This window comes from Triticum urartu, chromosome 1A, assembly GCF_056163025.1.
Source record: "Triticum urartu cultivar PI428250 chromosome 1A, HENAU_Tu73, whole genome shotgun sequence".
Classification (NCBI taxonomy): Eukaryota; Viridiplantae; Streptophyta; class Magnoliopsida; order Poales; family Poaceae; genus Triticum; species Triticum urartu.
Window position 1 is genome coordinate 367,644,169 of NC_141873.1, and position 11,729 is coordinate 367,655,897.

Sequence of the window (11,729 nt, forward strand, 5' to 3'; positions counted from 1 at the left end):
AGGCTTAGGTCCAGACTTGGGTTTCTTCTCTTGAGCAGCAACTGGCTTGCCGTTCTTCTTGAAGTTCCCCTTCTTCTTCCCTTTGCCCTTTTTCTTGAAACTAGTGGTTTTGTTAACCATCAACACTTGATGCTCCTTTTTGATTTCTACCTCCGCAGCTTTCAGCATCGCGAAGAGCTCGGGAATAGTCTTGTTCATCCCTTGCATATTATAGTTCATCACGAAGCTCTTGTAGCTTGGTGGCAGTGATTGGAGAATTCTGTCAATGACGCAATCATCTGGAAGATTAACTCCCAATTGAATCAAGTGATTATTATACCCAGACATTTTGAGTATATGCTCACTAACAGAACTGTTCTCCTCCATCTTGCAGCTATAGAACTTATTGGAGACTTCATATCTCTCAATCCGGGCATTTGCTTGAAATATCAACTTTAACTCCTGGAACATCTCATATGCTCCATGACGTTCAAAACGTCGTTGAAGTCCCGATTCTAAGCCGTAAAGCATGGCACACTGAACTATCGAGTAGTCATCAGCTTTGCTCTACCAGACGTTCATAACATCTGGTGTTGCTCCAGCAGCAGGCCTGGCACCCAGCGGTGCTTCCAGGACGTAATTCTTCTGTGCAGCAATGAGGATAATCCTCAAGTTACGGACCCAGTCCGTGTAATTGCTACCATCATCTTTCAACTTTGCTTTCTCAAGGAACGCATTAAAATTCAACGGAACAACAGCACGAGCCATCTATCTACAATCAACATAAACAAGCAAGATACTATCAGGTATTAAGTTCATGATAAATTTAAGTTCAATTAATCATATTACTTAAGAACTCCCACTTAGATAGACATCCCTCTAATCCTCTAAGTGATCACGTGATCCAAATCAACTAAACCATGTCCGATCATCACGTGAGATGGAGTAGTTTCATCGGTGAACATCATTATGTTGATCATATCTACTATATGATTCACGCTCGACCTTTCGGTCTCCGTGTTCCGAGGCCATATCTGTATATGCTTGGCTCGTCAAGTATAACCTGAGTATTCCGCGTGTGCAACTGTTTTGCACCCATTGTATTTGAACGTAGAGCCTATCACACCCGATCATCACGTGGTGTCTCAGCACGAAGAACTTTCGCAACGGTGCATACTCAGGGAGAACACTTCTTGATAATTTAGTGAGAGATCATCTTATAATGCTACCGTCAATCAAAGCAAGATAAGATGCATAAAAAGATAAACATCACATGCAATCAATATAAGTGATATGATATGGCCATCATCATCTTGTGCTTGTGATCTCCATCTCCGAAGCACCGTCATGACCACCATCGTCACCGGCGCGACACCTTGATCTCCATCGTAGCATCGTTGTCGTCTCGCCAATCTTATGCTTCCACGACTATCACCAACGTTTAGTAATAAAGTAAAGCATTACATCGCGATTGCATTGCATACAATAAAGCGACAACCATATGGCTCCTGCCAGTTGCCGATAACTCGGTTACAAAACATGATCATCTCATACAATAAAATTCAGCATCATGTCTTGACCATATCACATCACAACATGCCCTGCAAAAACAAGTTAGATGTCCTCTACTTTGTTGTTGCAAGTTTTACGTGGCTGCTACGGGCTTAAGTAAGAACCAATCTCACCTACGCATCAAAACCACAACGATAGTTTGTCAAATAGACTCCGTTTTAACCTTCGCAAGGACCGGGCGTAGCCATACTTGGTTCAACTAAAGTTGGAGAGACAGTCGCCCGCAAGCCACCTGTGTGCAAAGCACGTCGGGAGAACCGGTCTCGCGTAAGCGTACGCGTAATGTTGGTCCGGGTCGTCTCGTCCAACAATACCGCCGAACCAAAGTATGACATGCTGGTAGGCAGTATGACTTGTATCGTCCACAACTCACTTGTGTTCTACTCGTGCATATAACATCAACATAAATAACCTAGGCTCGGATGCCACTGTTGGATTTTGTAGTAATTTCAAAAAAATTCCTACGCACACGTAAGATCATGTGATGCATAGCAACGAGAGGGGAGAGTGATGTCTACGTACCCAACGCAGACCGACTGCGGAAGCGATGACACGACGTAGAGGAAGTAGTCGTACGTCTTCACGATCCAACCGATCAAGCACCGAAACTACGGCACCTCCGAGTTCGAGCACACGTTCAGCTCGATGACGATCTCCGGACTCCGATCCAGCAAAGTGTCGAGGAAGAGTTCCGTCATCACGATGGCGTGGTGACGACCTTGATGTACTACAGCAGCAGGGCTTCGCCTAAACTCCGCTACAGTATTATCGAGGAATATGGTGGCAGGGGGCACCGCACACGGCTAAGGAATAGATCACGTGGATCAACTTGTGTGTTCTAGGGTGCCTCTACCTCAGTATATAAAGGAGCCAAAGGGGGAGAGGGGCGCCGGCCAGGGAGAGAGGCGCAGGAGGAGTCCTACTCCTTCCGGGAGTAGGACTCCCCCCCAATCCTATTCCAACTAGGATTCCCCAAAGGGGGAAAGAGAGAGAGGGGGGCCGGCCACCTTCTCCTAGTCCTAATAGGACTAGGGGAGGGGGAAGTGGCGCAGCCACCTTGGGCTGCCCCTTTCTCCTTTCCACTAAGGCCCATGAAGGCCCATATGGCTCCCGGGGGGTTCCGGTAACCTCCCGGTAACCCGGTAAAATCCCGATTTCACCCGGAACACTTCCGATATCCAAACATAGGCTTCCAATATATCAATCTTTACGTCTCGACCATTTCGAGACTCCTCGTCATGTCCGTGATCACATCCGGGACTCCGAACAACCTTCGGTACATCAAAATGCATAAACTCATAATGTAACTGTCATCGTAACCTTAAGCGTGCGGACCCTACGGGTTCGAGAACAATGTAGACATGACCGAGACACGTCTCCGGTCAATAACCAATAGCGGGACCTGGATGCCCATATTGGCTCCTACATATTCTACGAAGATCTTTATCGGTCAGACCGCATAACAACATACGTTGTTCCCTTTGTCATCGGTATGTTACTTGCCCGAGATTCGATCGTCGGTATCCAATACCTAGTTCAATCTCGTTACCGGCAAGTCTCTTTACTCGTTCCGTAATACATCATCTCACAACTAACATATTAGTTGCAGTGCTTGCAAGGCTTATGTGATGTGCATTACCGAGAGGGCCCAGAGATACCTCTCCGACAATCGGAGTGACAAATCCTAATCTCGAAATACGCCAACCCAACATCTACCTTTGGAGACACCTGTAATGCTCCTTTATAATCACCCAGTTACGTTGTGACGTTTGGTAGCACCCAAAGTGTTCCTCCGGCAAACGGGAGTTGCATAATCTCATAGTCATAGGAACATGTATAAGTCATGAAGAAAAGCAATAGCAACATACTAAACGATCGTGTGCTAAGCTAATGGAATGGGTCATGTCAATCAGATCATTCAACTAATGATGTGACCTCGTTAATCAAATAACAACTCATTGTTCATGGTTAGGAAACATAACCATCTTTGATTAACGAGCTAGTCAAGTAGAGGCATACCAGTGACACTTTGTTTGTCTATGTATTCACACATGTATTATGTTTCCGGTTAATACAATTCTAGCATGAATAATAAACATTTATCATGATTATAAGGAAATAAATAATAACTTTATTATTGCCTCTAGGGCATATTTCCTTCAAGGGCATCACATTCATAGGACAAACATCCTAACAAGAATTAAATTAGTTGCAATATCAAATAATGATATATACTAAATACTACCATACAAGCAGTAGCAGGGATATGCGGTAATCATACTTTTCCTTTTTGTTTGGTGTTTTGTTAAAGATCAATCAGGCTGAAAGCTATATGTAATAAAGTGGCAGACCGGCAATTCCATTTTATACATGAAAATGCTTACCAAAACAAACCAACATGGAAAGTGGTGTCACTACACTTGTACGAATTAAGTAAGGTCTAAATTAAAATGTCAACCAATCAGCAACCACCTGTGTCGCTTACAGAAAAGATAACTATCCGGTCAGGACAACATAACTGATATAGCAAAATAACATTATGTATAAAATGGAAGACAAAGAGTTCTACACCAAAAGTGATAACTGAAATAAAAGCGAAGATATGCGTAAGATGTCAGTATACCTAGCGTGTATCCAGTGCGTCGTAGTTGAGCTGCTCAAGCTAGATATCATTACTTAGTTATGCATTAGTACTGAAATAAATTTCCAAGAAGATTCAATCAAATTTTATTGCATCAGCACATATAAATACATAAAAGACGAACTTGAATTCTCTTTGAAAACATAACATTTGTTCAATCGGCAACAACATGTTTTCTGCAACACTATTGGAAAAGTTGAACAATAACAATACCCATGATTGACATGCTCGCTTCTTGTGTTGTTGTTTTTCATCTGACACAGAGCTATTGCAAGTTCGAACTATCTCTACCACCGTTGTGAAACCTCATTCAACAACCAAAAACAATTTTTCGCAAAAAAAAACAACCAAAAAGAATGTCCTAAATTTAAGCCCAGCTAGAGCGATTAGGTTTTTTTTATCTCTAGGAAATATATACAAAGGGCTAGACGTTCTAAAGAAAGACAGTTACAGAAATCTGTAGCAAGCATTGCTTTCTGCTTAATCTTTTTGTCATACCTCGGAACTGTTATAAGCAAAATGAGTATTTATGAGGTCCAGGAAAATAAAATGGAACCAGTGTTTATGTTCTTGAGGCCAGCTTATAAGGTTCAATCATATTTGCCCCACGGTTGCCGTGCCATGACATGGTGAAAATAGATACTGAGTTTGTACGCTTGTACTCATGAATTAGAAAGCAAAAACAATCGTACCTAATTTATAATCTTCATGTAGTACTACTGCAACTCATAACTGAAAAAGGACCACATGATTTAGATAAAGATAACCTATACGATGTTTAAAAGTAAATTTCCTCCATAAATATTTCCATTACCTCATATCACAATGTTTTGACCTGCAACTGCATCTGTCAGTTCAGGAGAAAATTCACAGATTCAATGAAATATTGTCTGGGGTTGAGTGGAAGACTTGAGAGAAACAAAGCTTGCAAATTTGTAGGAATGGATTGTCTAGTTACCTTGCAGAAGGAGATTTCACATCAACATCAGAGGAGGAGAGGATGTACTGCATAACCAGAAGAGGATTTTCAGCTACAGATAAGCATTGCCGAAGATTTTTTTTCTAAGATATTGTGACTGCAACGCAACATTCAGAAATGAAATCGGCAGTATTGTACCTTCCACGGAGTTAACCGGTTTCCTATCGTGGCCTTCTGCCTACAATCCCAAACACAGACATGTCAACATTCTGCTATTGTTACTCCCTCAACATGTACACATTATTTGACAGGTTACAATGTATCCTCCACTTACAGATTTCAATCCAAGATATCATTGCTCTGGACGGCTATGGTGTCCTCGAGCTGCAGTATCTTGGACATGATGGTCATCACGCGCTCCCGAACCTCCAGTGTGCTGCACGAACCTGCCAACAATAAGCACCACCAAAATGAGCCGACACTGCCGTCCCCATGGGCAACCGGCAAACGGACACAAGACGGTCGGCAAATAGACGGCGAACCTCACGACGGTGCCCTTGGTGAATCATGGCGCGCCGGCGTCCAGATCCGGCTGGAGCAGGATGGTGTAGCTTCCATTGGCGATCTGCTCTTGAGTTGCCTTGAGGTCTCAGCATGCTGGAGGCGATCTTCTTCCTCCCGTTGGTTATCACAACCAAATCACAAAATAGTAATGAATATGCAAAATAAATAGGAGAAATGCATAGATGTTTAGTAAACCTGGTTAGATAATTGATTCTTGAATTTGTATGGGTGCAGTTTCCCCTCAGAGTTAAATGCACAAGATACTTAGCATCAATTCCTATGACAAAACTGAATCGCCTTCCAAGTTCTTTTTCTGTTATAAATAAACTAAACAAAAACGTCTATTCTTTTTTGTTCTGCTCAATCCAGTAAAAGTCTAAAAGAGAAGAATTCAATTAAAAACGCATCACCAACAATGTGCACTTCGAAAAGCAATTAAACCATACATATAATAAATAAGAGAATTCTGAATTTATTTGGAATACCTAGGACAAGTAGAAAAAATATGTATATTATGGAACTCACATATTAAATCCAGTGTATCTACCATAACCATAGCAATGTCTTGGGTGATTCTCACATGGGGCCTCCATCTCTAGCCTAGGCATATTGCGAATGGGGAAAGGCTGGTTGTACCTGTAGGCAAGGCATGGATGTGCGGAAGCCATCTAGGACGGCAATCGCACCGCACATGTGGACGCTGAATCTGGTGGCACCGCCGGCGGACGATATGGCTAGATATGATAGACGATGCCACAGGAGGCGATGACCTGCTTGGTAGGGAGGAACAGGAAGGAATTGAGGTCGAGACCGGAGGCCTGGGTCGGTGACAGCGGCGGGAATCGAGATGGGGCCGCAGGCACCACCCAGTTTCGATGGATGCGGTTTGGATCCATAAGCGCGGCGACAAGCCGCCGGATCCGGCCCCGACTCCTTCACCCGCCGGCGGTCAAGCGCGTGCGGGCGCAAGTCCTGCAGGCGGACAGAAGAGAAGAGGTCGGGGAGAGGAGGATTTTTTTTTCTTTTCTTTTTGAGGTGGGGCGAGGAGGAGTCGAGGCAGATAGATTGGCATCAGGAGTCGAGGCGAAGATATGGGCCAGAAAACCAAATATCAGCCCAGTTAACCACAGTGGGCCAAAAAAGCTACGGGAATAGCTGCCTTTAGGGCAGCCAGCCCACCTCGCGAAAAAAATCATGTTGACAGAAGATCTAACGGCCAGGAACGTTTAGCACATGAAATCGAACAGCTAGAAATGCTAATGGCCTGAGAGGGCTGGAAGGGTGCTCAGTTTTAATATATCTAAATGGTTTATCAAGCTGCAGGAGCAATAAAAGGGAGCTTAGATGCAACGCCAACTGGAGATTGAGTTTACCATAAAAGCCCGTGTATTGCAAGACCTTATTCACTTCAATTTTCCTCCAGAGAAGCAAGCATTCATGATGCTAGTGGAGATGTCATGAAAGAATCAGATGATACCATTGAAATGCGAAAAATGTTAACCTGGTTAATTTCGTCTCTAGCATTAATGACCCTATACTATTGCAACCCATAAGCCAGCCGCTCGTAGTGGGTAGTATCATAAGTTAGTACTTCATAATGCATAGTATCGTATACTAGTACCTTCATAATACATAGTATCGTATGCTAGTATCTTAGATGACATTATTTATCGTCATGCATGAGATAACATTTATTATGATTTATTATGATATGGTATCATGATATGATATCCATCCCTCTTTATCTTCATTTAATTCTATGTCATCTCATCAAAATTGTCTAGTTGGCATACATGATACTAGCTACGATACTTTCATTACAGGCAGCCTTAACCAACAATCGATGCCTTTATTTGTGCTCTGAGCCAAAGGTAGAAGTCCAAAATGCAGAAATCCTTCTTTTGCATTTCTTGGGTTCGATTTTTTGCAAATTATTAGTAATACCTTTAACCGATCCTGAATCGCCTGGCAACAATATTTTTTGTTGATTTGGATGACAAGTTCTGCAAACTTATGATAATTAATTAATGACTTTTTCACCCTCATCATTTAACGTTGGTCCACGTATCACCAATGGTACCTAAAGCTGGAGCCTGGAAGAAAAGTCATCTCATGTTCATATTTTTATCTCAATTGTTACTGTACAAGTCCGGCTGCTAATTGTGGCAAACTGCTTCAGTGACTATGTGCAAAGAAAATGTTGGTCTTAGCTAGACATGCTTGGGAAGAGCTAACAAACATTAGACCGCTCAGGTGTGCAGCGGCTTACAGGAGGGAAAGTGGGAAAGCTAATGGACTAGAGAGACAAGTTAAATTGCATATAGAACATCCCACTCCCACTTGTACTGTAAAACACTCAAATCATAAGTACAATGCATACAGACTTCCGATAAATGAAATTTTCTTTTTGTTACATAGGCAAACATAATCTAACAAGCAAAGCATATACTCCCTCCATTCCTAAATACAAGTCTTTTAAGAAATTCCACTATAGACTTACATACGGAGCAAAATGAGTGAACCTATATACTCTAAAAGGCGTCTATATACATCTGAATGTAGTCTTTATAGTGGGATCTCTAAAAAGACTTATATTTAGGAACGGAGGGAGTATATATGTATGTCAAATATGAAAACAGAAGCAACTTATTCAAGTATAACAACTTTTTTATAAATAGGCCCATCTTAAACCAAATGGTTTCTCTCAATACCACTCTCTAGGATGCCTCCAGAATTGAAAGACTAGGATGCCTCCAGAATTGAAAGACTAGGATGCCTCCAGAATTGAAATATTAACATTAAAAGGTTTCGTCAAATATACACAGCCGTTTATATCCCACTCCAGCTCCCTCCCTAGTCTTCCACCATTTACACAATAGGTGTTGCACCAGGCGGGAGTGTTAAGAATTCCTTCAGGAACTCTGGATCATCCATGCCCTGAAGAAAAAAAATGCACAGGCAAGGATTAACAATGAATCAAGTAACCAACATCATGTTACTATAAACGTACTATACGGCACATGATATACCACTACCTTGAACATATATCGTATGTTATCCTCCTCAGCTTTCTCCTGTAAAATAAGGGAAAAGGCTAAAAATTAATGACACAGCACCAAAAGAATTTAATGCTCACCAGGAAATAAAACACCATACATCCTCATCGTAGTCGATCCAGTCTCCACTACAACATCCAGATGGCAATTCCAAGTGACCAGCAGTGTATGCAGCAGCATTGTTGGGGTGCTTCATACGAATACTTCCATTATTTACACAACCATAGCAGTGGCCTTTATAAGTTACAAAAGAGGGGGAATCCTTTAACTGCCAAATAACCAACCAGGAACAAAAACAATAATAATAGATAGTTGAAGGTAAAAAAAACTGTGCATGAACCAGTTTAAGATATTGCAAATGTGAAGCTCAAGGATAATGGATGAGATGAAAGATAACATGATACAAGCAGAAAACGAAGAGGTAAATACATTAAAGATGATATACCACAACCAGAAACACATTTGCACGTATATCTTCCAGGACTGTGGCCAGAAAATGTATTTTAACAATATCAATTAAGATGGAAGTATATCATACCATTATCATTAGGTTTAACCATACAGAAACAGCTGACAACCAATTTTTCATCTTCTTCATTCACAAATTTGACTTCGACTTCGACAAAGAATAGATTGTTGGTGCCACATCCAAAAGCATCAGCTCTTTTAGTCTTCGTAGTGAAATTGAAATGATAGTACCCCTGGCCCTCGGAGATATATTGGTACTTCATAACATCTTTCAGTTCATGTGCTAGATCCTAAAATAACACCATCGGTCAGATCAGCAACTGTGACATGATAATCTGTAGTAGGACAGAGAGTGAGGTTGGGAGGGAGAGCAAGCTAACCCCAAAACGGTTGTGATCATCATTATACTTGTCCACTAAAGCTTGAACTAATAAACGCATTTCACTATGGCTTTCTTCGATCTTTTGTGATTTTGGGCCGTTCCTCCTACTGCCATCAGGCCAGTACATAGCCTCTCGTATAGCAATGTCCATTAGAGAAACCCCATCTTGCTCCTTGAACCTAATTCAGATCAGAGCATTTATACAGTTAGTAGATTGTACTTTCTCACAAGGGGGGATAATACAAAGTGATAAACTGATAATAAAGGACTTTGCTAATGAACCAGCCCAACGCATGGTTAGGGTGAATCAGTTTCATGGATAGGGGCCAAACAGCTACCAAGTTGCTTCTAACACAGCTCAAGGTAGCAATCAAAAGCAAAATTGATGTGCTTACAGCTATAAGTTCCCAAAATGCATATAAATCCATCTTTCATTAAGATTCACAACTCAGTGTGCTCTTATTGTACTGTTTGAACGATTAACAGAACTTGTTTGGTCTCGCTACAACAATATTTAGTGCATGGGGCAGCAGAGTTACCATCTACATTTACTTTGTTAATTTTGAGACAGGCTTATGATTTATGCTCTATTAATTTTAACAACTCTCTTACATATAGAAGTTACTTAAGTGGTTTCAGAACAGGAATTAAAAAACACAAGCAAGTAACCTTTTCAAACTTGTCAGTTTTCTAGTCTAGCTTAGGGACATGCAGTCTTTTCCTGATCAGTGTTGTACAAATTTTGATTAGGTTTTGTTGCCTATATACACCATAAAAGCATGTACTGTGTAACCATGTTAGGATATAATAATAAGCTGCAAGTGTGCACTCAACACACTTGAAAGTAAATAATGAAAAATCCATAACAAAGTTGGGAGCTGAGAAACTTCACATTGTTGGATGCCGGCGGTCCTCAAGATAGCGTTCAATAGCATCGTGAACTTCTTGCAATTTCCTAAATGGCCCACCCACATGAGGATATGTATGGAAAGACCCCCTGCGATCAATTCTGATATAGAAGGTCATCGGCCAATCAGTAGGTGTCCGAGCCAGAATTGGCGACCCAAGAGTCGAGGATTCCATAAATGTTGTAGTGCTCAGCAACTTATTGAAGTGCGAGACAGATGGTTCTCGTCGCAACTGTGCAGGTCCATGTTCCTGACACCTGAATTAAGTGGAACAATTGAGCAGGGTCAATAAGTAGAAGCAAGATCAATTATCTTATTTAAGTTTGTTTTGCTTTCTGAAAAGAAAAAGGTTGATGGATGCCACCAGCAAGCAACTTGCAATCTACCATACAGAAATTCAAGTGAAATTCATAGGGATGCAGATAAACTAGAACCATCCCTCACTAGCGCAACCCCCAAGCAATCGACAAACAAACAATTCAATCCGCGCCTTTTCTGTCAGACAGTCTGCTAGATCAGAAGTAGAAAACGAGTGACGAAGCGAGTAGACATACGGTGCAGAGCCCAGCCGACGGCGGGAGCGTCCTTCGGAGCGGCCAGGGCGGGAGAGGCCATGGTCGGCGCTGCCGCAGGCGTGGCCGGCGCGGCCAGACGCAGAGACTCCCCATAACGGCCTGCCCATGGCACGGGTCTGTGGTGCGCCGTCCCGGGCAAATTGATCCTGACGCTGCTCCGCAGGTAGGCTGGGCCGGCCGTGGCGTCCGCGTCCGTGTCCGCGACTTCCAGAGGGCGGCATGGGAGACGACGGGAACGAGGATTAGGGTTTCGTTGGAAGGCGAGAGAGGAGGCAAAAAAGAAAAGTGCAAGGAAAACGTCCCGCGTTCGAGCGATGGAACCCTCGTTTAGTTGGCGGGGCGCGTCACGTTTGCTTAAATACTTGTCTCCCGTGGCCCCGCCATCTTTTTCTCTAAACTAGATAATACCTCGCGCGTTGCCGCGGTATTCATAGTGCAAGCAATATGAATTAAATATTAATAAATATAATTCAAATACAATATCAAGATTAGATGTACATGTATGTATACATTATTAGCTAATCATATAAGTTCACTATTAGAAGAAATATGAATAGAGGTAGAAATGTTTGTATTTAATAAAAAAAGCACAAGCTGGTAACTTTGGTTATGTTAGGTTTAATACTGAGACAACATATGGAAATTTAATCAATGTGTCAAATGAC

At 42.1% G+C, this 11,729-nt stretch overlaps 1 protein-coding gene and 1 long non-coding RNA gene across 3 annotated transcripts; both read right to left on the reverse strand.

The window, feature by feature from the left end:
- Positions 1-3,723: 3,723 nt before the first annotated feature.
- Positions 3,724-6,680, reverse strand: LOC147991264 (uncharacterized). The gene is made up of 4 exons (XR_015612986.1): positions 5,654-6,680; positions 5,446-5,557; positions 5,310-5,349; positions 3,724-5,197 (listed from the first exon to the last, which is right to left on the reverse strand). It is a non-coding gene; the product is annotated as an uncharacterized LOC147991264 (long non-coding RNA).
- A 1,357-nt stretch (positions 6,681-8,037) lies between these two features.
- On the reverse strand, positions 8,038-11,386 carry LOC125551547 (uncharacterized). Of its 2 annotated transcripts, XM_048714823.2 has the most exons (7): positions 11,044-11,386; positions 10,474-10,746; positions 9,580-9,760; positions 9,270-9,489; positions 8,832-8,965; positions 8,711-8,749; positions 8,038-8,612 (listed from the first exon to the last, which is right to left on the reverse strand). In XM_048714823.2, the coding sequence occupies exons 1-7, from the start codon at positions 11,283-11,285 to the stop codon at positions 8,544-8,546; spliced, it is 1,158 nt and encodes a 385-aa protein (XP_048570780.2). In that variant the 5' UTR covers positions 11,286-11,386; the 3' UTR covers positions 8,038-8,543. The 2 variants fall into 2 exon arrangements, with proteins under 2 accessions (XP_048570780.2, XP_087377656.1); XM_087521530.1 differs by lacking the exons at positions 8,038-8,612; positions 8,711-8,749 and having other exon boundaries at positions 8,888-8,999.
- Positions 11,387-11,729: the final 343 nt, after the last annotated feature.